Genomic DNA, 25168 nt, shown 5'->3' on the forward strand with positions numbered 1-25168 from the left:
AAGAGGCAGGAGAGAAGCTGACCTGGAGATCAAAAGGTTGGAGTTTGAAAGGGAAAAGTTAGCTTTGGAGCATGATACCAAGTTGAGGGAGTTGGAGCTCAAAGCTAAAGAGTTAGAATTGAATCCCTCTGGTGGCAGCATCCCATCTGTGCCTGCAGAAAGTAGGTTTTATTTTCCCAAAGATGTGATCAAAGATTTTCAGAAGAATGAGGATATTGGTCAATGGTTTAAAGCATATGAGTTAGCATTGTTGGCCCACCGGTTCCCTGAGAAGGATTGGGGAGCGGGGTTGTGGGGTCGCTTTGTGAATGAGGGAAGAGATACCCTGTTAGAGATGCCTGTTGAGGATAGGATGTCTTATGCTCATATGAAAGATGCTTTAATGTTAAGGTATGGCCTAACCCCAGAAAAGTACAGACAGGCCTTTAGAGAATGTAAGAAATTGCCTGGTACGACGTGGGTGGAATATGTGTCATATTTTTGCAGAGCCATGGATGGTTGCGTAAAGGGCAGCAAAGTGGAAAGTTATGATGCTCTTTATGATTTGTTTGCTTGGGAGCACTTGTCTAATAACTGTTTTCCAGAGCTGCGCCAGCACCTTATTGATAGCAAGATATCTAACCCTAGAAAACTTGCTGAGGAGGCGGACCGCTGGGTCAGTACCAGGGTCCACAAGGGTCCAGTGGGAGACTCAGCCAAAGGTGGGCAGGGTCCCCAGCAGAAGAGTGGGGGGGGACAAGGGTAAACAGAGGGAGTTCCAGAAAGGGCCCCAAAGTAATCCCCAAGGGAACCAAGGGAAGGGTTCCCAGCCTCCCCCAGAGAAGAAATCAGAGGCCCCGACAGGTAAACCTGTTCGTAGGGGCCCAATGACCTGCTTCGCTTGTAAGCAGGTGGGACACCGGTTTTATGATCCCCAGTGTCCCTTGAAGAACTCTAGTGCACCACCCCGTGCCGCCCCCGTCAGTTGGCGAGTGTAGCCCTGGGAGGGGAGGAGATGGTTGCCCATGGTGGGGAGGGTCCCGCAGAGATGTCCCTGGTCTCTCTAGGAGACATGGAATTGGTCCCTCCACCCCCGCTGCCTAGTAACACTAAGAAATATAGGCAGTGGGTGACCATTAATGGCCATAGAGTGGAAGCTCTCAGAGACACCGGAGCGAGTGTGACAGCTGTCAAGTGTCACTTGGTGTCCAGAGAGCAGGTGGTTCCCCACGCATTCTACCCTGTGATAGCTGCTGACAACTCCCAGAGAGCTTGTGAGGTAGCTCAGGTTCCCTTTGAATGGGGGGGAGTTTCAGGTACTCTTCAAGTTGCTGTAAGACCGCCATGCCTGTTGATTGTCTCCTGGGCAATGATTTGGAAGACTCCCCTTGGGCTAAGGTGGAGAGGGAGACACATTTGAAAATGTTGGGTGTGCCAGAGTGGGTGTGTGCAACCACTCGATCCATGACAGCAAGTAAGGGTGTTGATGGGGTTCTGGAGCCTGAAAGTATGGCCCAGGACCCAGCTGTGAAGAGAAGAGGCAGGGGGCGCGGGAAACTGTCCCCGTAGTTCCCGTGGTCCAGGAGGAGGCAGGCCTTGAGGGGCATGCCCTGGAACCCACAGGTGAACAAGTTGCTGAACTGGGAGACCTGCCCGAGCTGACCCACTGGCAGCAGGATGGTGGTCCCTCCAGGGAAGAATTCTGTGCAGAACAGAAAGTGTGCCCTTCTCTTGTGGGTATGAGGCAGCAGGCCTCAGCCCAAACCTCAGGTGATCAGTCAGGGTCACATTTTGTTTACTGGGAGAACGACCTCCTGTATAGCGAGCCTAAGGCTGCTGAGCCTGGGTCAGCCCGTGTGCTGGTGGTACCCCAGCGCTTCAGAGCCTTCCTACTGGGTTTGGCTCATGACGTTCCTTTAGCTGGACATCTGGGGCAGGACAAGACCTATGACAGGCTTGTCACCCATTTTTATTGGCCTCAGATGGGAAGGGATACAGATATCCATTGCAAGACCTGTCAAACTTGCCAGGCAAGTGGGAAAAGCGGGCGGAAGCAGAAGGCTCCCCTCCAACCTTTTCCCGTGGTCAGTACCCCCTTTGACCGGGTGGGGATTGACATTGTTGGGCCCCTGGACCCCAAGACAGCCATGGGCAACAGGTTCATCCTGGTCTTGGTGGACCATGCCACACGGTACCCGGAAGCCATCCCTCTCAGAACAGTGACGTCCCCCGTGGTGGGACGGGCACTGATGGGTGTTTTCTCCCGAATGGGGTTCCCCAGAGAGGTGGTGTCCGACCGGGGCACCAACTTCATTTCCAACTATATGAAGTCTTTGTGGAAGGAGCGTGGGGTAACTTACAAGTTCACCACTCCTTACCACCCTCAAGGTAATGGGTTGGTTGAAAGATTCAACCGTACCCTTAAAGGCATGATTATGGGTCTTGAAGAACCAATGAGGCGTAAATGGGACGTCCTCTTGCCATGCCTGTTGTTTGCTTACCGTGAGGTGCCACAAAAGTCTCTAGGGTTCAGCCCCTTTGAGCTCTTGTATGGTCACCCGGTAAGAGGACCTTTGAGTCTGGTCAAAGAAGGCTGGGAGCAATCTCCCAGGAAACCTCCCCAGGATGTATACAGTTACATGCTGGCCTTTAGGAACCAGACTAGGCGCTTCAGAGATCTTGCTCAGGCAAATCTGGAGGCCAGCCAGGAAGAGATGAAGCGGTGGTACGACCAGAAGGCCACTCTGGTAGAGCTTCAGCCTGGACAGAAAGTTTGGGTCATGTCCCCTGTGGAACCTTGTGCGCTCAAGGACAGATGGACTGGACCATTTGAGGTTGTGGAGAAAAAGAGCGATGTCACCTACATGGTGGACTTGAAGTCTCCCAGGAACCCCTTGCGGGTCCTGCATGTCAACCGTTTGAAGCCCCACTTAGAAAGGTCCGAAGTGGGCATGCTCCTAGCTACAGATGCTGGAATGGAGGAGGAGAGTGAGCCTCTTCCTGACCTCCTGTCTGCAAAAGAGCAAGATGGGTCAGTGGATGGTGTTGTCCTCTCTGACACACTGACCCCTGAACAGCAGCAGGATTGTCGCCAACTGTTGGGACAATTCCCTGATCTGTTTTCCTTGATTCCTGGTGTCACTCAGTGGTGTGTCCATGATGTGGACACCGGGGACAGCACTCCTGTCAAGCACAAGGCTTACAGAGTGACTGACAAGGTCAGAGCATACATCAAGGAGGAGGTCTCCAAAATGTTTGCCTTAGGGGTGGTTGAGTCCTCTAGCAGTCCTTGGGCCAGCCCAGTGGTCTTGGTCCCAAAGGCTGCAGCGCCTGGTGCTTCACCGGAACTTCGGTTCTGTGTGGATTACCGAGGACTCAATTCAGTCACAAAGACTGACGCGCACCCCATCCCCAGAGCTGATGAGCTCATAGATCGGTTAGGGGCTGCCCGGTACCTTAGTACGTTTGATTTAACGTCTGGGTACTGGCAGATCGCCCTGACTGATGGGGCAAAAGAGAGGTCAGCATTCTCCACACCAGATGGGCACTACCAGTTCCGGGTTATGCCCTTTGGGATGAAGAATGCCCCTGCCACCTTCCAGAGGTTGGTCAACCAGGTCTTGGCTGGACTGGAGGATTTCAGTGCCGCCTACCTGTACGACATCGCAGTGTTCAGCGCCAGCTGGGAGGAACACTTGCGCCACCTCCAGGAAGTGTTGTTGGCCCTGCGCAGAGCAGGCCTCACAATCAAAGCCAGTAAGTGCCAGATTGGGCAGGGTTCAGTGGTGTACTTGGGGCACTAAGTAGGGAGCGGCAAGGTGGCCCCCCTGCAACCCAAGATTGATACCACCCTGGCATGGGCACCGCCCAAAACCCAGACTCAGGTGAGAGCCTTCTTGGGTCTCACGGGTTACTACAGGAGGTTCGTCAAGGATTATGGTAACATTGTGCACCCCTTGACTTCGCTGACTTCCAGGAAGCAGCCACGACTTGTGATCTGGACTGACGCCTGTCAGTCGGCCTTCGACACCCTGAAAACTGCAATGTGCACAGCACCCATACTCCAGGCACCCGACTTTTCTAAAGAATTTGTTGTCCAGACGGACGCTTCAGAGCATGGCGTGGGGGCTGTTCTAGCTCAGGTGAATGAAGAGGGCCGAGACTTACCTGTAGCCTTCATCAGTAGGAGGTTACTTCCCAGGGAACAGAGGTGGAGTGCGATAGAGAGAGAAGCATTTGCTGTGGTCTGGGCGCTGAAGAAGCTAAGACCCTACCTGTTTGGGACTCACTTCCGGGTTCAGACAGACCACAGGCCCCTCAGATGGTTGATGCAGATGAAGGGTGAGAGTCCAAAGCTGTTGAGGTGGTCCATTTCCCTACAGGGGATGGACTTCACGGTGGAACACCGCCCTGGCACAGATCACGCCAATGCTGATGGTCTGTCCAGATTTTTCCGCCTTAGTGATGAGGACTCCCTAGGGTAAGGGTAGTTCTCCCCACATTTCAGCTGGAGGGGACACGTGTTAGACCTGACATCATTGGCATGAGTCTCTCCTCCATTTTTTCTGTTTGCCTCCTCTGTTTACGATGTTTTTGCTGGTATATTGCTTTGGGCACTGTGCCACTGCTGATCAGTGCCACAGTGCAAGCGCTCCCTATGTAAAATTGCTGTATTTTTTTTTTTTTTTTTGTAAACCTTTATTTGTACAAAAAGGAAATACAAATCTGGGCCTACAACCAGACCGGCCGGCCACGATACAATAGAGCAATCCAAAAAATACAGAAGAAAAATATACAGATACAATCAGGATAATATGCAGTCAATACAGTTCGAAAAAGGAAGGGGGGGGAGAATCTGGACGGCCCACAAACAGGAAGAAGGAAGGTTAATTTTTATAATATTACAATAAGGAGTATAACAGGCTCGGATACAGTATAAATGAATCCAGGTTCCCAGAGCAAACTATTGGCCATAAGAAAACTAAAGGGGCAGCAATGCGGAAAATTATCACTACAGTCTACATCAGTACGAAAGCAGATGCGGTTAATTCAAATCAACATACAAGTAGACTCATCGTGTGCACCTCTACCACCCAATAGCACAGCAGAGATAGGACGATGGAACCGGAACACTAACATCACTAAAGCCAACCCGTCATACTAACCCTAGGGAGAGAGAGAAAGAGAAGGGGAGGGGAAAGAAAAGGGGGAAAAAGAAAAATACAGACTGAAAGAGAAGAGCGCCGCGCCGAGACAAGCATCCCGTAGTAAGGACACAGAAAGAGCAGGAGTATTAGCAACAAGGAAGGGATGGGAGTCGGCACTGAAACGCAGCATAGCCACAAAAGGAGAGAAGCAGCAATCCAGCCCCCATCCCTATAATACCACGGGAGGCAGGGACAGCCGCGGCGCTCCTAAAGGGCCATAGAACAAAGGAAAATAAACCGGGAAAGAAAACCCATCCCACCCAGCACCCCTGCAGAAGACTACGGCCTACCCCCCCAGCAGCGTGCCTGTCGCCCTAATCCCGAACCCGAAATGTAGGAAACACGAAAGAGAAAAAGAATAAGGAGACAAAAAGAAGAATAAGAAGACAAAAAAGATGTGAGGGAGGAGTGAAGAAGTAAAAACAAAATGGTCGGCCTCAGCCCTCCGCCCAACCAGACAATCGTAATACGTGTAGACGAAAGCGATACAACTCGAGCATCATAAAACGTACAAGGGGGTCACCCACCGCACTATGCACACGGGAAAGCTCGCCATGGATATGTATACCAGCAATCCACCGGAAGCAATGTATCTCACCCCAGGCCTTCCTTAGCTACATGCAACTCCCACCATACGACAGCGAGAAGCGAACAACTCGGTGCAAGGCAATCACACGAACAAAACATAGTCCGATGAAGACGTAGGCCAGGGAGGGCAATCCATAAGCAAAAGATCAAAAGTCCGGGTATACAGTGCAAGTGTCCCAACAATGTTAACAGGGGCAGGAAAAGACAGGAGTTCAGTCTCGCCGCTCGGGAAAGCGGGGGTTCCCCCGCAGAGCAGAAACACGACCTCATCAAGGCAAATAGATGTAGCAAGCCATTATGTTTCTCGGACACTCGAGTAGGATCCGACCCCAGAACGACATCCGGGCCCCCAAACTCCAAACAGTGAAGCGCAGGAGGTTCAGAAGCCAATCGTTCGCATACCTGTCGACGGCCAGTGGCAGCAGTTCTCAGCGCGGCCGAGGGGGGTGAGGCAGAAGCATCACCGAGACGAGAGGGGACCGTGAGAGACCGGCCCTCTAAGATGGCGGCGGACCGCACCGATACCCCAGAGGCAATGGGGGTCAAGGCCGCATGCAAGGACCGCAGTGCTTCCAGAACGTCGCCGATTGTAGGCTTGCGCACACATGTCCAGGCCCCCGTGCAGTCCAGTAGTCCAGGTCCGCCGTCCGGAGGATATCCACGGTCTATCTCGATGGCCGCCATTTTGTGGAGTCAGGCTCGTCACCACCTCCCACGACTCCCGGATCAGGGCCTCAGATGCGGACCTCCACAGAAACCAAGGGGGTCCCGCTATGGCAGCCTTGGTGCAGAAAGGAGAGCCACCAAAGTTGGGTCGCAGCCTGCAATACCTTTGGCGTGGTCGAAGAGCAGATCCCGGGCGCGAGGCTCCAGGATGGATGGATGGACGGAGCCGCGGCAGGGGGGCCCCCTTCACACGAGCAGCCCTCGGTGCACCGTGCCCCACACCAGCTCCACGGCCGCCAAGGCAAGTCCGGATCAGGACCACCGGAATGTTCGCACAATGGTCTCCCGTCAGCGGCTCACGCTCTCGGCCGGGGCCGACGCGTACAACAATGCCAGGCTGGGTCCAATAGGCGAGGCCCCGGCTTCATCACCGCGGAGGCCCTGGTTCCTCAGGGGGCACAACTTCGGAGTCGCGGCACGTAGGAGCCTCCAGGTCAGACGGTGAGTAAGAGCAACACGTTGCGTTTCAATCTCTGCTCGAGTGCATCGTCCCGGGGCAGGATATATGGCAGGATTTGCGAGTCAGCCCGGAAGGCTGACGGAGCCGAGCTACTGAGCGACCATTACGATCGCGAGCTTGGCTCCTCCCCTAAAATTGCTGTATTGATTGAATTCCATGTTTGGCTTATTTGGTTTACTGTCAGTCCCTAGTAGCGTGCACCAGGAGTGCCAGGGCTTGTAAATACAAATGCTGCTAGTGGGCTTGCAGCACATGTTGTGCCACCCACAAAAGCGGCCTAGTAAAAGTATGTCTGAAGGTCTACCATTGCTAGACCACGTGCAGTCTGACTGTCACGAGGACTGCGCAAGTACACCTACTTGCCAGTCCCTAAACCTTCCCTTAACTTCATGTTAGTCACCCCTATGGTAGGCCCAAAGGCAGGGTGCATTGTAAGCATAAGGTAGGACAAGCCTGACAAGGTTGGCATGTCCTAATAGTGAATTACAGCCATATTCGTTTTTCACTATTGTAAGGTAACCTGCTCTCCATCAGTTAGAATGGGCTGCCAGGATTATTAATGCTATAATCCTAGCGGGCTCGGGGAGCATGGTGCAATGTCGAGTTTGGTATCCCTGAACTCAGGGTTTAATAACGCATCCGTTTGGGTGGATGGTTTTTGGACTCTGTGTTTGAAAATAGCACTTTTAGAAAGTAGCTATTTTCTTGTCTAACTGTCTACCGGTCTCTGCTGGTTCTGGTGTGCGTGTGACAGGAGCTGGGTGGCTCCAGAGGTCTGAATGAGTCAGTGTGGGATGAGTGGGGCATTTGCCTTGAGAGTAGGGGAAGAGTAGCTCCTGATAGCCTGCCCTGCCTGATACAATGCTGGCTCCGCCCCCCTGCCAGGCGACTGATGACTCTGTGCCTGCCTGGGACTTTCCTGGCCCACCTCCTGCCGGGCAACTGATGGCCCTGCCCCTGCCAGTGACAATGCTGGCTCCGCTCCTGCTGGGCGGCTGAAGACTCTGCCCTGCACAGTGAATAGGCCAGGTGCTTCGGCCTGGCAACACCCACAACAAACCCAAGATGGGGGGAAATTCCCCTGCATGGACAAATGGATCAAAGCCAAAAAGGGGTATAAGAGGAGGACCCCTGAACCAAGAATTTAGATCACTTCTGACAAGGAAACCTGAACCAAGGACAAGAAGCCTGCTGATCTAAGGACTGCCTACCCCTTCTGCCAGAGTGCTGTTTGTTGGGGGAATCCTTCATTTGCTTCTTTATTTTTGCCAAGGAACCAGGAGAGAGGAACTGTGTGTGTACTCTCAATCTTTGCTAAGAAAATCTCCAAGGGCTGGAAGAGTGCCAGTCTCCTGTTGAAGTCACAGGGCTAAAGGACTTCATCTGCTTAAAGTGCGGTTTGCTGGAACTTGTGAATCCAGCACCTCTGAAAGAATCCAGCAATCTCGACGCCGACGGACGCCGCCGAATCCAGCTCGACATCGTGAGTAACGGCTCCAGTGTCCCGCTTCCTCGACGCCGGCCGCCGGGCCCGATCGACGCCAGTAGCGACGCCAGTGAGTAGCGAGTTCGGCTCCAAGTGACCTCGTGTCGGCACCGCTGCTGATCGCATCGACTTCGAGCCCTCTCGACGCCGTGAGCGCTGCTCACTCTTGCAACATCGACATCGACGACGCCGTATCCTGCTTCACCTCGTGAGCGCTGCTCCTGCCTGACTTCGGTCGACGCCGCTGCAGATCGCCCCGACTCCGAGGCCCGATCGACGCCGAAGACGCGACGCCGGACATCTCGACGCCGCTGATCATCGAGTGCTTCACTTTTCCAAGGTACTGTGTTGTTGGGGTCTGTGCGACTCCGGGCTCGACGTAGCGCTCCTCGCGGTCGACGCCGAACCTTTGGATTAACTTTGCCTCGACGTCGTGTGACTCCCGTGTGGGTTACATTGTTGCCAAGAACTGTGTTTTAGAGAAGAAGAGTTGCTTTTGATACTAAAGACTTTGTGCTAAGAAGAAACCGTGCTTGAACTATTATTTTTCCTTCCAAGAGTATTTATTAAGATTGTGGTATATTTTGTCGTTATTTGGTCTTGTGCTAAGCCTTATATAAAAATCCTTATTTTTATAATACTACTGTGTCGTGTCCATTTGTAGTGTATTCACTTTATTACTGTATGTGGTCATAAATGCTTAACGCACTGCCTCTGAGATAAGCCTGTCTGCTTTGCCAAGCTACCAAGGGGGTGAGCAGGGGTTATCTAAGTGTGTGATCCCCTTGCCCTGACTAGAAAAGGTGTGTCACTATTTGTCAGAAGTGTATACCTCTGCTAACTAGAGACAGCCGCTTCTAACACAAGTTTTTTTTTTTTTGTTGTGCGTTGACCATTGCATGTTTCCATTTATCTGGGAACGTCTTGGTGATGATGGAGTTGTTTAGGATGCAGATGATGACTTTGCTGATAGGGGAGGCTGTCATTTTATAGATATGGTAGGGGCAGGGATCCTTACGTACTGTCTTGAGGTTCCTTCAGAAGTCCATGAGGGAGATGGTGAAGTGAAGGTCAGACGCCCTTTACTGAATCACAGATGTTACTACAGTGCCTTGTGGAAATAAATTCTCAGTAGACACACTAAAGAGACTGCAAGCTGGTCTCCGTTATCTTGCATAGGAGTTTACCGTTCAGTATCTGATACGTGTATTTTCCACAGAGCAGGATTTCCTAAACTGTAGGTTGTGACCCAATGGTGTGTGCAAGCTGATTTTGAATAAATATGGATGCCTGAAATTAAGTGTTTATCTAACACATTCGCTGCGCTTCGAAGACAGAGTTCAAATGTCATACTGTCTTCTGACCAATTGTTACTTTTGGTTTTTAACATGTATATTGATGTTTACAAACTCATCTCACTTTGCAGTCCAAGAAAGAAAAGTACATTGAATTATGTGACAATCTTGCTTTGGTACAGGGAGTGTGAAAGGAAAGGTTGTATTTTGTCAGTTTTTTTGTAACACACAATAAAAATGTAAATACCTGTAAATGAACTGTGCACACTCGGCAGTTAAAAAAAGCAAACATGAAAAGTATTCTCTGCAATTCAGAATTGTGATGGAACAAAGATTTTAGTAGGATCAAAACTAATCAAGACACTTTACTTGGTGATATAAAAATGCGAAATATTTGCTTAAAACCATTTTGCACACATATGATGTGTGTAGAAATCGGGTTTATCAGTAAAACTAAGTGTGTGCAAATCTAGTGACCATTTCAATGGAAAATGTGCGATCTGTAAATGAGTGTGCTACCACATAATGCTTTTGTTACATGAAAAAAATCAACTGCCTCTTGTCCATTGAAGCTAGTCGGGTCACGAAAGTCTTTCATTTTAAAACTTGTGTTGTGGTTCTAAAATGTTTAGGAAGCAGTGCCACAGAGCACTGTCTTGATATCTGCTCAGGGACAAACCTTGTTTTCATTGATTCAAACCGATTGATTAAGGAAAATCTAGCTAATGCAATGCCTCTTTTTTTCATTACTCAGATACTTTTCAGAAAGAACCTTAACATTATTTAGGTCTTCCGTTGGCCAATCCTAAACCTTCTCCTTCCGCGGATGACATCCCCTTCCCTGGTAACTAGGAGAATGTGGGATCTCAGTTCATGGTCCTCCCCCTTTTCAAATATTCCATCCACTTTGTGATGTCTGGCTCATAGGTTCATGACCCCTTCAGGAACCAGGCCCACGTTAAAGTTTGAATGGGGTGTAGAACGGCATTGTACTGTCTGAAATATTAGTATTGCTTAATAGTAAGAATGACATTCCCCTCTTTCAGGCAGTGGTAGCTCCTCTACAGCCATTGGTTGATCCAGTCTAGCAGGTAGCCACTCGTCAGGACTCAGTTTGCTAGTGGGCACCCACACACCAAACCAATTTTCACCTCCTAGAGCAAGTGGTTACCCACTGTCCGCATGCACTGATTGTTCCTTTCATAAGACACTGGTAGCCCCCATCCAGCAGTTCTATGGCACTCGCAGATTGTTTGACCCCCATCATAATGTTTGCGGGACTACATTAGGCATTTGTCGACTATTTCCTTTGTTGTTCCTCCATGTTTTCCAGTATTTGCATTGCCAGGTTCCTAGAAATCAGTAAGCATGTACTCCTGCAGAAGAAATGTAGTGAAAGCAGAATGAGGGTTACTCTAGTATCTTCCCAGTTTCAAATGTTTACTTTTGCTCAAGTATGTTTCACTAAAAATGGGACTTGTGCTCTTTATTGGTGCTTATGTATCGGATAACGTATTGCCTCCAAACCAAGGTTATTTACACATGTCACCATAAGGGACAAAAATCTAGTTTTTATTGACATTGGTCTGACTTCTATCTCGTTTCGAGAGTCATTTCCAATGTCACATGAGTTTGTCCTCATCACTGAACTAAGGGTGAGGCAAGTGCCTTTATGGAATGTGACTGGGACTCTGTCATGGATCTCTCAATTCTCCAAATATTCCTCTTTATTGATTTTTCCCAGTGAAAAATTTCTCATGAGTATTGTTCAATAATAGGATCCATCCCAGAACCAACATTTTTTAAACTAATTTCTAATCCCTAAATTTATATTACAAATACATTTAAACCATAATGACTTCGTTTTTGTAAGCTTGGTGTGTGATACAGCATCCTCTCTTGGAGCTACAATTGTAGTGCGCACTCAGGAAAAGGTGGCATGTCTTGACAGTCCGCAACTGCTACTTGGTATCCTGGCAGTTAGAAAATAGCAGACCACCTACCCAGACCTTAAACTTGTACTAATACAGCCTAATTTGTTGCATAGCATTTTAAGTAATGTACGCAACTCTTCCTCACTGTGGCAGTTAAATATAAGACAATTCAGAGATTGGCGAAATATCATAATAGCAGAGGCTTTACTAACCTAAAGCAACAACAACATGTAAGTGACCGGTTCATCATCCCATTTGGTAAGAATCAATCACTTCTACTCAAGGTGTAAGCGTGACCCTCTCAATGTCCATTGATTGTCCATTATAACACAGAGGGTTCCTTGAGCAGGTCCAGTCCCTGATTAGTGCACTCTCCAGGTCTAAGACACTTAGGTACTGATTTATTCTTTGGCAGATGGTACTCCCGCTGTCAGGGTGGCAGTGGACATTACCTCCCCACTCCGTCTGACTACTGTTCGTCAAATTTAAGGATAACGACCAGTCCAGTGGTATCCTCTGTATGTCGAAAGGAATCACCGTCACAATGGTTCCCTTAAAAGTACAAAAGGTTTTGTGAACAGCTGTTGTCAGTTTTGATGGACATCCTTCAAACATTTAGCATTTTATGTCTTTCCAAAACTAGCTCCCAAAGTGGGAGTCTGTTTTTGAAAAACAAGACAATATTGACCGGAACACCCTGCAAGATTTCTCCCTGGGTGTAAGCCATTATTTTTTTTTGTTCCGTGACAGACCGAAAAGAATTACAACACCCCATCCACCCTAAATAGGGTAGGCGGTGTAACAACCTTCCTCCATTATGCCTTTGGAGGATGCTTTCCATTGACAGATCAAACAGAGCTCCATTTACAGACAGCTTTGTAGTCTGCCCATCTCTAGATGAGGCAGGTAGACAGGGTTTGGTGGGCAGGGTACTCTGTTGTATTTGCGATTGAGTGACCTGTTCTTCAAACTCTGAATCACTCCCTTAGACCTGGAGAGGGCCTATGGGACTCTTTAGATGGCCCTATGAGAAAGGGAATTCAAATTATCTAATTGACCCTTTATTATTTATTTATTTTCATTGTTTTTCTTAAGCATCACTTATTATTAGGCACTTTACATGTAACATTAACTGCATATACTCAATAAGCTTACAAAGCACAGCAGTCAAGAAGTTAACAGTGGAAGGCCAGGTGTATGGGAGGTACAGGGAGGGGGAGGACGAGAGAGATATAGAAGTCCTTGTGAAGAGTAACTAATACAAGATTGTGCTAAGGCAGTACACTGAAGAAGCAATACCTGCCAGGTTGCGGAGTTTAATATAATTGTGTCTTCGGTGATCCTGTTCCTGGAAAGCGAGTACCTTTATCTAATGAGCTTGTAGTTAAGGTAGACTATTAGCATTTAAATCACTGATTTATCAGTTCCCCTGTACCTTCACCATGTAAAACCCAATTTTGTTGTATTTGTGATTGTTCCTTTCCCAGCTTAAAGCTGGCCAATATCAAATCACACAATAATGCAATTGGCCACACGTCTAGATCACTCTTATCTGTGCAATGAATACTCTCACTCTTGCCCATTGTTTAACCTTACCTTTGACTCCTCTGGCAGAGGGGTGTCCAGAATTTATTTTCCTTGCCATTACTCTTGTTCTTCTGCAACAAGAGGGGCTAAAACTAAGAATCTCTTTCCCACTTTCTTAGCTTCTGCCATGTGAAGAAGCCCAACAGACACCCATCCGATACATATAAATAAGTTCTTCACAGGATCTCCACTAGGATGTTGATAACCTCCTTTCTTTAACAGCCTAAAGCATTTTCCAAACCATGTGAAAGAACCCAACTTCTGCTTGAGCACCACTGGGATTGTTAGATAAGCCTTACACATCGATTTTGTTCAGCCTCCACTGGAGCAAGAATGCTGTTTGAATGTAGTAAAATTATATGTACTTCAAGCTGATGTTTCTAAAGATACTGTGCACATATTCCAGGGTTTTCTCCCATTCTGTATTGGTCAGTCCTCTACTGTTTTCTGCCTTCCATTTAAGCCTTAAGGTAGTCAGATTTACATTGGACAGGGAGAGTATTGCCTTATTGAGCCATGTGACCTATTTTCACCCCTGTCCCGTTGTGAATAATAATTGTACTACTGCACGGGTCTGATCTCCAGCATCACTGAGCCTCCCTACCCCCCTCCCCCCCACACACACACACACACTGTTTGTGCATTGTTTGTGCAAACATGCTGTATTGGGAAAATCATCCTGCTGGAGAAAACTCTTCCCTATTTTCACCCCCAACACTTTTTGTGCAGTTTATATACAATTAAACCATTTTGAGAAATGTATCCTGTTGGAGAACCCCCTTTGCTGTATCAGTTCCATCAAGGTTTTCAGTCCACCAGAGGAATAGCAGTCACCCACTGTCTCTGCACCTGTCCCCTTCCATTTTCTAGTTGCCTGGCTGTAAAGTATCCCCGAGTACCCACCAGACCTGCCAGCTGTAGAACTGGGTTATATGGCGGTGCAGAACAGATTCTCCACTCACAGGATTAATGGTTGACCAACCTTTTAATGCCAAGCAAATTAAGAATGGGGGAATTTTCCATAAAAGATTCATCCAGGGCATCCTCCTTGGGTAGCCAGTTAAGTACATCTTTTGGTCCTCCTAGGCTCTCCCCCACCCAGACTTTCATTTCACGGAGCTCAACTCTGTGCCAGCAGGCACTCCAGACAAAATGCGCCAACAGTAAAACCAGGTCTCTGAAAAACTTCTTCAGGGCCCACAGTGTTAATTTCAAAAGAGGACAGCAATCTTGGGACTATTAGCATGTCTGCTATTGTTACCTTACCCAAGACAAATGAGGAAAGTCCACAATACTCTGAGTACCTGCAGTGTTGCTCCCTTATTCCCGTCCATGAGGTCCACCTCCGAGTGATAAGGTGTGCGGTTCTCATAAGATAAAAGCAACTGATAGGGTTTGAAGGAGTTTCAGATGATGGCGCTCTACCTAGAGTATACGTTACACTCTGTGGGGAGATGAGTTCTAATGCGTGGTGCGTTAAGGGCGAACGGAATGACCCTAAAACCGTTCCAAGACAATCGAAAGGATTACCATAAACTGTAAACAGCAAAGCTCTTGCAACCACAAAACAGTGTGAAACATAAAAACAAAAGTGACAATAAAGTAGCAGAAAGCAGCAGATCTCTATGTTCGTGTTCTTTTTCAAAAGGATGTTTTATTGGATCCACAATCAGCCTATTGTGGATCCAATAAAACATCCTTTTGAAAAAGAACACGAACATAGAGATCTGCTGCTTTCTGCTACTTTATTGTCACTTTTGTTTTTATGTTTCACACTGTTTTGTGGTTGCGAGAGCTTTGCTGTTTACGGTTCTCATAAGATGACCATGTCTGAAAGTTGTGGGGGTTCAGCTTTTGGCTTCGGGCTGCCTGGAAGTATGCATGTTGTTATCCAGTTGCCACTTCAGTCTGACGTTCAATCAAAGTCTTCCAGGGAAGCAACTCTAGTCTGTTGTCGCTATCCCTTAGAAGCAGACTTGTGTTTCCTTTATATAGCAAAATTATATGTATTTTGTCCACTAGCCGTGTTCCTCAAAGCAACTCTTCTGCAAATGGCTTGAAGTAAAAGAGTCCTATTCACCTCAGTTTATCTCCATGAAATCCCACCTGCCTAAGTACTGCAATTAGGGATCACCAGTTCAATGTGACAATGGATGTCCCAGTCAGTAGCCTCCCGGTCAAAAGATATGAATGCTGAATCTGGGATACTCTTCATAGCCTTTTGAAACACCTGTAAGAAGCACCAACTATTCAGTGACATTCTGCATTTTAGAATAAACTCATTCTGATCCATATAGATCACCCTAAATTCTCCAGTTCGGGATGGAGGTGACTGGTCTACCCCAAGTGACAGTCGGTAACAGTAGATAATGATCTAAGAATGTTCTGCCAAGGTACTCCAATATGACCACTGTAAACTAGAGCAAGATTGAGCAAAATATATTATTGTGTCTAACATGGAGCTTGTGCATTGGTGAGTACAATGAATAACCTGTCACCCCAAGTGCAACAACCTCCACAACTCAAATAGTTTCCTGTTAATTATGTTGATGTCATCGTGTATATGGTCTAGATCTATGACCTGCACACAGTTGTAGTTCCCGAGCATTCTAATAGAGCTACTTAATTACTTGAATGGTCTGTATTTAGGGCATATATCGCAGTATTTATTTATTTATTATTTATTTACAAATTTATACAGTGCATAGCTGCCCCAGCGACGGGGCATCCCAGCACTACCCAAAGAACAAGTGCCTAGAGACCACTCAAACAGTCAAGGAAATTACGCCGGGAAGAGCCAGGTCTTTATAGCTTTTCAAAAAGCCAGATAATTCTGAAGCAAGAACAGTGTTAACGCTAGAATCTGATATTGTCAATTTTGCAACGTGTTCTTTTGTTCAGTGTAATCTTTTCAGTCATATGAAAGTTGCTGAAACCATGTAAGATACATAGTTCTTACAGGATATAATTTTAAGGTGTTTTCCAAATCAAAACAAGCACTTTCATTGAAGCTTTGTTTTTATCTACAGTGGATGTTCTGGTGTTGTTGCCGCGATCCTTGGAACTCCTGCTGATGTTATTAAAACCAGAATAATGAACCAGCCAAGGGACAAGCATGGAAGGTTTGGCTATTTCATGTTTTTATGTTCTTTCTTTGGAGATAGATTTTGGCTGCATAACAATGTATTCTATCCTGTATTTTTTCGTCTCTGACTGTATCTGCCAAATCCTTTGTGTCCAGTCCCTCTATTTGTGTCCCCCCATCCCTGTCTTGTCATTTAATTTTTGTGCTCTTATCTCCATGTCTCTGTCTTTGGGTGCTTATGTACATGTTTTCCCTGCTTGTACCCAGTTCTCTCCTCTCTGTGCCCATATATCCCCTTTCTGTCTATTTATCCCTATCATTATCTCACTATCTTCCTGCCCATAATGTTCCTCCCTTTCCTGATGTTGGTGTATCCATGTTCCCATATCTGGGCTCTCTGTCTATACAACTGTGTCTCCCTGTCATTAACCTGTTTCTGAATGTCCCAATGCCTACGTTTCCCCCAAACTTCAATTTGTATTTTCTCTAAGCCTCTGTCTGACCTTCTCTACATCTGCGTCTCCCCATGTCTACATCTGTAGCTCTTTCTACCCCTCCCTATGTCTTTGAATCCCCATCCCTACCTCTCTGTCACTTTGTTCCTGAGTCAGTTTCCATTTCGCTATATCTGTGTTGGACTTGCCCTCCAGAGTCATCCTCAAACATTTTGCCTTATTCCCTTTGCTGAATTTGTCTTTGTTGACCTCAGGACTTAGCACTTTACCACTGCTAACCAGTGCTAAAGTGCTTGTGCTCACTCCCTAAAACATGGTAAGATTAGCTTACACCTGATGACAGTCTACCAGCCCTGAGTATATGGTATACCACTTTACTAAGGGATCTACAAGTAAACTATTAAGTCATCAGGTGTAAGCTAATCTTACCATGTTTTAGGGAGTGAGCACAAGCACTTTAGCAGTGGTAATGTGCCAAGCCCTGAGGTCAACAAACACAAATTCAGCAAAGGTAGATCCCTTAGTAAAGTGGTATACCATATACCCAGGGCTGGTAGACTAAATGCTACTAGTGGGCCTGCAGCACTCATTGCGCCACCTACATATGTAGCCTCCTAAACATGTCTCAGGCCTGCAATTTGCAGTCTTTAGGGCAGTTTAAACTACCAATTCAGCTTGGCTAAATAACCCCTTTGCAGAGCCTAAAACTCTCTTTATAGTACATATGTAACCCCTAGAATAGGCCCTACACAGCCCAAAGGGCAGGGTGATATTCCAGCCACGAGGGTAAGACGAGGCCATACAAAGGAGGAGTTAAGATGGGGACTTAAAAAGAATCCATCTTTCCTGTAAAAATTCACAATGCATCAAGATTAAATTCTGGAATGAAAGAGTTCGCTTAGTCAAGGCACTACTCCTCTTTAACATCTATGTTCCACCGAGCCGCAAACACAACTTATTGCTGATAAAAATATTTGATCAAATTGAAACGCTCCTACAAGCTAGTGGACATTTTCTGATTCTTATTCTGGGGGATTTTAACGCAAACAACTCTAATGCCTCGCTGGAAGCTTACCAAAATATAGCCCTCGAAGAAACATGGCCTATACCATCTTCTGCTCTGCCAGCATTCATCAAGGCGTGGAAAGATGCTGTTAGAACTATTGAATGGAGTAAACAGAATCATCTTGATGGGAGGAATGGAAGGTGATATCCTGGCAACCTTCACAAGAAAAGGACCTAATGGTCCTTCCATATTAGACTACATTATCAGCATCCACAAATGATTACATACATTTGGTCTCTTTATAACCCAATACACTCATAGTAGTGACCATGCAATCCTTCTCCTGGAATTGGAATTGAGTCTACAAGATATATCCTCATGGTCCCTTTCAAATGGAAGCAGAGACATTCTAATCCAGCAACAACAGGGTCGAATCATACGCAATGCCGATAATTTGAGTAAAATCGATATGACACGTGTCAATTATCGAACCCAAGTCATCAAAGAAGCAATCCAGTTCATCACTTTCAACGTACCCTCACTTCGGTAGTTTACACTCTAGAGCGCAAGGCTGTTTCCCTAAGAACATTTCTATAAAACAATTAATATTTCAAAGGATCCCTATTTGAGACAACTAAATAAACTAATTTGACTCCAGTTTGAGTTTTTCTCTACCGGGTAGAAAAATCTCTGTTTTAAAGAAACAACAGAGTAGAATACATATGAAACATAAGAGAGGTATAATGGACAGAAACTGGGTAAACCTACAAGAGGCGGTCCTGGAAAAAAAGCAGGGTTTTTTGTGGCCTAATTGCAAGAGTGAGCGGAAGCAAAAGAAAATGTGACACCAGTTCCGCAGAAAGAATGGGTAAATTACCTCTGTGAACTGTACAGACCATACACAGTCAATTATTGCATTTTAAAATCTCCAAACCCAGGCCACGTAATAAATCTATTCAGCAATTTATGGCTCCATCTGAAAAACAAATAGACCAATTTATGAGGGAGGCGAGAGCGACTTTAGCAATGGGTCCTGACATGATCCCCGGAACAGTCTTACAGAGCATGGAGTAAGTTCTCGACCCCTCTCTTCACATATTGCACAACACTGCTACCATCCCAAGCTCCTAGACAGGAAGCATCATTGTCTCCAAGTACTTTTTGCCAAATTGCTGTCCTGGACGCAACAGGGAAGATCTTTGCAGCCACCGTCTTAGACCATCTAAAAGACTCGGCCTTGTCCAGGAATGCCATTCCCATGGTCCAAGCAGGTTTTCGTCCAGACCTCTCCGTGACTGATAATATCGCAATTTTGAAAACTATAATTGCCAAATATGTGATTCAGAAATCATAGGTGTTATTGAGAGTTTTCGTTGACATTTCTAAAGCATTTGATAGGGCAAATAGACCCACCTTATGGAAGAAGTTAGTGAATTATGGAATTCTGGCAGCTCTTTTAAGATTAATAGTAGCCCTCCACGCATCTAAATGGTGTAAAATACAGATGGCTGTGGATTAGGGACTGACCCAGATGATACCCTCTTTGAACAACCTTAAGCAGGGATGTTTGCTTGCCTTATTACTGTTTTTGTTATTTCCTAGTGACCTGCCAGACATTTTCTGAGAAGTAGCTAACCACCCCCCTAGACGCCGATGGAGGACACGCGCTGCTGGTCGCTGCTTTGACATACCTAAGGTCCTAACTCTGTGTACTCTGACTGAGATTCTGGATTTCGAATAAAGCTCAAATTATACTTGGCTCTTCAAATATCATGAAGCGGTGTTTTTGATTATAGGAATTTGTTTAGCCTGGACGTATGGCTCATGAAAAGATATTCTTATTTGCCTTCTTTTACAAATAAGTTCTCTTTGCTGCAAGCCCGAACTCTGCGAACTGTCGTTGCCGCTTACCGGGGGTCCCGCGGAAGCCGCCAACGCCATGAGTCACTGGACTACCATTCCCAGCAATCTTTGCGGCACGCATGACGCAAACGCGCTAAAGAGGCGCCAGGAGGCGGTTAAAAGGAGCTTGGAACCCCGTGTCGCGGGACCCGCGCGGGCGGCGCCGGGAGAAGCCCGGGACAAGGGCAGGGCCGTCTTAGGCCGTCTTAGGCCGTCTTAGGCCGTCTTAGGCCGTCAGGGGCCGGAAGAGGCCGGGCTGGGCCACGTTATTTAGATTTCTGACCAGAGTCCTTATATGGTTGGTTAATTATCCGTGTATTGAATTTTAATTGTACATGCTGACAGTTATCGTTATCGTTTAAGTTAACTGGTTGTTACACTCAGCCTGTTTGCTGTTTTTTAGTGAAGCTATTTCATTGACCTATAGGGTAGTAACCATGGTTAGAAAGAAGTTACAGACGGCACCTGTAGGGTCTATAGCTGCTACAAAATCTACAGTGACAACCAATGTTCCCTCTATTTTTTTTCCTCTGTGTGCGGCAGTGGAGGGTCTCTGTGCGCTGCAACCATGGCTATGTGCGCCAGGAATCAAACCGCACGTGTCTGTGGCGCCAAATGCCACTCGTTTTTGGTGCCCTTCTGCCCTCTGTCCCACTCGTTTTTTGTGCCCTTCTGCCCTCTGGCCCACTTGTTTTTTGTGCCTTCTGCCCTCTGTCCCACTCGTTTTGTGTGCCCTTCTGCCCTCTGTCCCACTCGTTTTTGGTGCCCTTCTGCCCTCTGTCCCACTCGTTTTTTGTGCCTTTCTGCCCTCTGTCCCACTCGTTTTTGGTGCCCTTCTGCCCTCTGTCCCACTCGTTTTTTGTGCCTTTCTGCCCTCTGTCCCACTCGATTTTGGTGCCTTTCTGCCCTCTGTCCCACTCGATTTTGGTGCCTTTCTGCCCTCTGTCCCACTCGTTTTTGGTGCCCTTCTGCCCTCTGTCCCACTCGTTTTGGGTGCCCTTCTGCCCTCTGTCCTACTCGTTTTTGGTGCCTTCTGCCCTCTGTCCTACTCGTTTTTGGTGACCTTCTGCCCTCTGTCCCACTCGTTTTTGGTGCCTTTCTACCCTCTGTCCCACTCGTTTTTTGTGCCTTTCTACCCTCTGTCCCACTCGTTTTTGGTGCCTTTCTGCCCTCTGTCCCACTCGTTTTCTTTTTTTTGGGCTTTCTGCCCCACTCGTTTTTGGTGCCCTTCTGCCCTCTGTCCCACTCGTTTTTTGTGCCTTTCTGCCCTCTGTCCCACTCGTTTTTGGTGCCTTTCTGCCCTCTGTCCCACTCGTTTTTGGTGCCCTTCTGCCCTCTGTCCCACTCGTTTTTTTTGCCTTTCTGCCCTCTGTCCCACTCGATTTTGGTGCCCTTCTGCCCTCTGTCCCACTCGATTTTGGTGCCCTTCTGCCCTCTGTCCCACTTGATTTTGGTGCCTTTCTGCCCTCTGTCCCACTCGTTTTTGGTGCCCTTCTGCCCTCTGTCCTACTCGTTTTTGGTGCCTTCTGCCCTCTGTCCTACTCGTTTTTGGTGACCTTCTGCCCTCTGTCCCACTCGTTTTTGGTGCCCTTCTGCCATCTCTCCCTCTTTGTTTTTCCCTGTTTTTGTGCCCCTTTTGCCTTCTGTTCCGCTCGTTTCCCCAGCCGCTGTGGCCTTTTGTTTTAGTATTGCTGTTAATCAGAGCCCCTTCATCGGCTCCGATTAACAGCAATACTTAAACAAAAGGCCACAGTCTGCCCCGCGCTTTACTAACAAAAGCGCAGAGACTGTACACGCTGTGTTTAGAAACTGTCTCTACGCTTTTGTTATTAAAGCGCGGGGCAGACTGTGGCCTTTTGTTTAAGTATTGCTGTTAATCTGAGCCCGTGAAGGAGCTCTGATTAACAGCAATACTTAAAGAAAAGGCCACAGTATGCCCCGCGCTCCCACAAGAACCACAAGCCCCACCAGCCCCCCCGCCTCCTTACCTCCTTACCTGCACTCCTTATGCCCGCTCCACCGCCACCGCATTCAAAAGTGCCTGATGTTCGCGCCGCTCGCCTCTTTAAAGCGGCCGGCGGCGCGACTCTCTCCCGCGACGTCCTGTGTGCGCGCTCCACGCGAGGCAGTGCGCGGTGACGTCAGGGCAGGTGCACGCGCGCGCGCCCTAGAGGGAACGTAGGTGACCACTATGGAAGCATTTTTATCGAGGGCAGCCTCAGTTATTGATAAGGAGATCGAGTTGGTGAACAGGCGTCTTTCCAGATCTCCAGTAGGTTCTCTTTACCATTCTCGGGGAGGCCCTATTAATAGCCATAATGATTTGTTGGAAGAACTAGCTAGAGGGTACCCAACAATGGTTGGAAACATATAGTGAAATATTGGTTACGGACCCGCTCCATAAAATTTCAGAAGACACGGGTAAGGCATTACCGAGGCCCCTGTCTCCTGTGATAACAATCGTAAACAGAAAAAGTCCTGTAAATGTTGCCACTATGGGGGAGGAAGGGCCTGGCATTGAAGAACATCGCTGCCTCATTAGCGGCACCCAAAGGCCGTAGTTCACCCCCACCTTTAAGGGTAGTTGGTCGCCCTGCGGGTACCCTCAAGAGACAGTGTAAAGCCATTGTGGGTCAAGCAAAAAAAATTAAACCTAATGATCCTCCAATATCAACCTCAGTATTGGGGGTTCCCCCGGGGTTGGCAAATTCATGTTGGAATTTTTTAAATCAATGCTGAGCTCTGTGTTGGAGGAAAGGTTGGCACCCATTATGTCTAAGTTGTATGACATAGAGCATAGCCTTGCTGCCTTATCTAGGTACCAGGCCTAATACAGTGCTTCTGCCACTATAAGTAGCATGTCAATTAATCCTGCCCTCCAGCAGGTTCCGTACAACCAACAGGTGGACCTAATCGTGATATTCCACCTAGCACTAGTGTGACCCACGGAAGCGGTCCGGGCAATTGTCAAACAGAAAAGTTGGTGGAGGGTACCATCAAGGATATGACTTCGAACAGGCCAATCTCAATGACACCTCAATCATACAACCCAGGGTTTAGGGAACAATAGGGGCAGGTGTCAGGGTGAAACCACTACTATTACTTCGAACCCTACAGTAATAGACTTACCTCCCCAATCTACACCATTGGTAGTCATTCTTGGGAATGTTCCACCTCTTTCCCATGGCTCCACTGAAGTTTTTTATCAGCTTAAGAACAAGATAATCCACTGGCTTTCTAGCAATACTTCAGTGGGCCCAGTAATAGGCCGTAACATCATAATCGCTCGTCGAGTAGGTTGGGTGGGTAACTCAACAAAGTCAGGAGGGGGTGATTGCATAATTGTAAACTTTAATGACCGCATGATCGTCGAGAGGATATTCAGAAAGACCAGAGTTGGTCCGTTTATTAATGGCTCTGAAATCCAGGTTCTCCCCATGGGATTTTTTTACCAACCTGTCCCATCAAATAGTAATAACTTCATTTCACAAACTAGCTGGCAGACACATAGACCTGACGCAGATACTAGATCCAGCCACCTGATCCCCAACGCGGCAAAACATAGTACCCTGGGGGACTTCCATCCCCTACCTATCCCGCATGCGCCCAATAGATTCGCAGCTCTCTCAACGTTAGAGGACTGCGATTGACTGAAAGTACCCCTAGTCCCCAACGAGCCCCTGGCATCTCCCCATTTCCAGCATATAAGGGTGGGCCTCCCTGGACAGACCCTGGCAGGGGGGTGCCCTGCTGATCCTATAGAGGATCTAATAATTGTCCCCTTCACGGATCCTACAAGGCAAGTGGCCCATAATGTCATCTCCTGAAATACTGCAGGGCTGGCAGGGAAGTTTCAAGATCCGAAGTGGTTAGAGTTTATAAGGCTATTTCCTGTGATCTGCCAACAAGAGACCTGGACGGTGGATTGCAATTTATTTTTAGAGGGATATAAAGCCTTTTTTGTCCCGGCTACACCATCTTTCAGTGGCAGAGCTAAAGGAGGTTTGGTTATATATACTGCCTTAGCTTTGAAATGTGTAATCAAATCAATATCCTCTTCTAACATCGATATTCAAGCAATTACTCTAAAGAGTGGGAATGTAAAGCTGTGTTTGATTAATTTCTATAACGCAGTGAATACCACAGGGGTCTGTAAGATTGTCCAGTTGGGAGATTTTGTTAAACAGCATTGTGGTAGTGCCTCCCACTGTATCATGCTAACAGGGGATTTTAATGTGCATCCGTGCGGTAATCCGATGAAAACCGATATGGGAGAAATGGGATGCGGTAGGATGTGGGGCCTTCACTTTGAACACTCTGTTCGGGGTGATGTACTGAATCATCTACTTAACGAATATGATCTGGTTTCCACCATGTCTGCGGTGGATGTCTGTAGTAAACATCCCATTCCTACATTTAAGGGCCACACCGGGTGGTCCATTATAGACCACATTTTGATCTCGAAAGGCCTACAATACATCATATCAGGCTTTAAAATCTTGGAAAGTGCTATTAGCGATCATAATCCTGTTTGTATCCATCTGGGTGGTAATCTACTGAATTTACAGGATAAGTGGATAAACTCCGGCGTGTTGAAACGGAAGACGCCGACTTAAGTGGTCAAAGGTGAACTCTGATTCACTCTACGATAGTATTCATAAACCTTGTGCCCCCGAACTAACATCCTGTGTGTCCCCCACTTCCCTCCCTTTGGATATCCTCAAAGCTTTTGAGGGGATTGTCTCTAAAGTGGTGACTTTACTAACTGTCCCTATAACTGGCCTACTGCTTAGGGACTCCAAATGGTTTGATCATACATGTTCAAAAGCTGCCAGAGAGTTAAAGGTTGTATTAAAAGCCAACCCAAGAGATCACTCACAGATTCGGTCCTTATGTTTAACCTATTAATAGGCATTGGCAAAACGAAAATCAGAATTAAAGGAGATTATCTGGAAAGAACTCCTATACCCTAATACATTGAGCAACAGTGAGAGTTTCTGTGGCATAATCAATAGACCACTGTTTGATATGGAAGGGGAGGACTAAGTTGGTACCAATATTAATGAAGACGATTGGGTGTCACATTTCAGCTCCATATTTAAGAACAACACCCCCCAGCTAGAATCATACTGTGGAGGGCAAGATGCAATTTTATCCCATTTTACTCTGAGAGAAGTTGAGAAAGCATCTCAGGGTTGACGAGCAATAAAGCACCGGGCCCAGATGGTATGCCCCCTAATCTTTTTAAATCAAAAATGTCACTATGGGCGCCGGTCCTTACGGCTGTGCCTAATGCAGCAGCAGAATCTGGCTGCCCAAGGTCATGGGGTACCTCCACAATTGTGCCGGTATTCAAGAAGGGAGACCGCAATAGCACCACCTGTTAAAGGCCGATCTCCTTAATCGACTCTGTGGTTAAGGTTGTGGGAGGAGTATTGCTGAATAGATTGACATCCTG

The 25168-nt window shown here is 47.2% G+C and overlaps 1 protein-coding gene across 3 annotated transcripts in view; it reads left to right on the forward strand.

Annotated features, from left to right (window-relative positions):
* SLC25A27 (solute carrier family 25 member 27) overlaps nt 1-25168 on the forward strand; it is a 222540-nt gene that overhangs the window by 119532 nt on the left and 77840 nt on the right. For all 3 annotated transcript variants that reach the window (XM_078647654.1, XM_078647653.1, XM_078647655.1), the window contains exon 7: nt 16292-16384. In XM_078647654.1, the coding sequence (XP_078503780.1) occupies nt 16292-16384 (93 nt within the window). The remainder of the gene's footprint in view (nt 1-16291; nt 16385-25168) is intronic.

Source organism: Lissotriton helveticus, chromosome 6 (genome assembly GCF_964261635.1).
Source record: "Lissotriton helveticus chromosome 6, aLisHel1.1, whole genome shotgun sequence".
In the NCBI taxonomy this organism is placed as follows: Eukaryota; Metazoa; Chordata; class Amphibia; order Caudata; family Salamandridae; genus Lissotriton; species Lissotriton helveticus.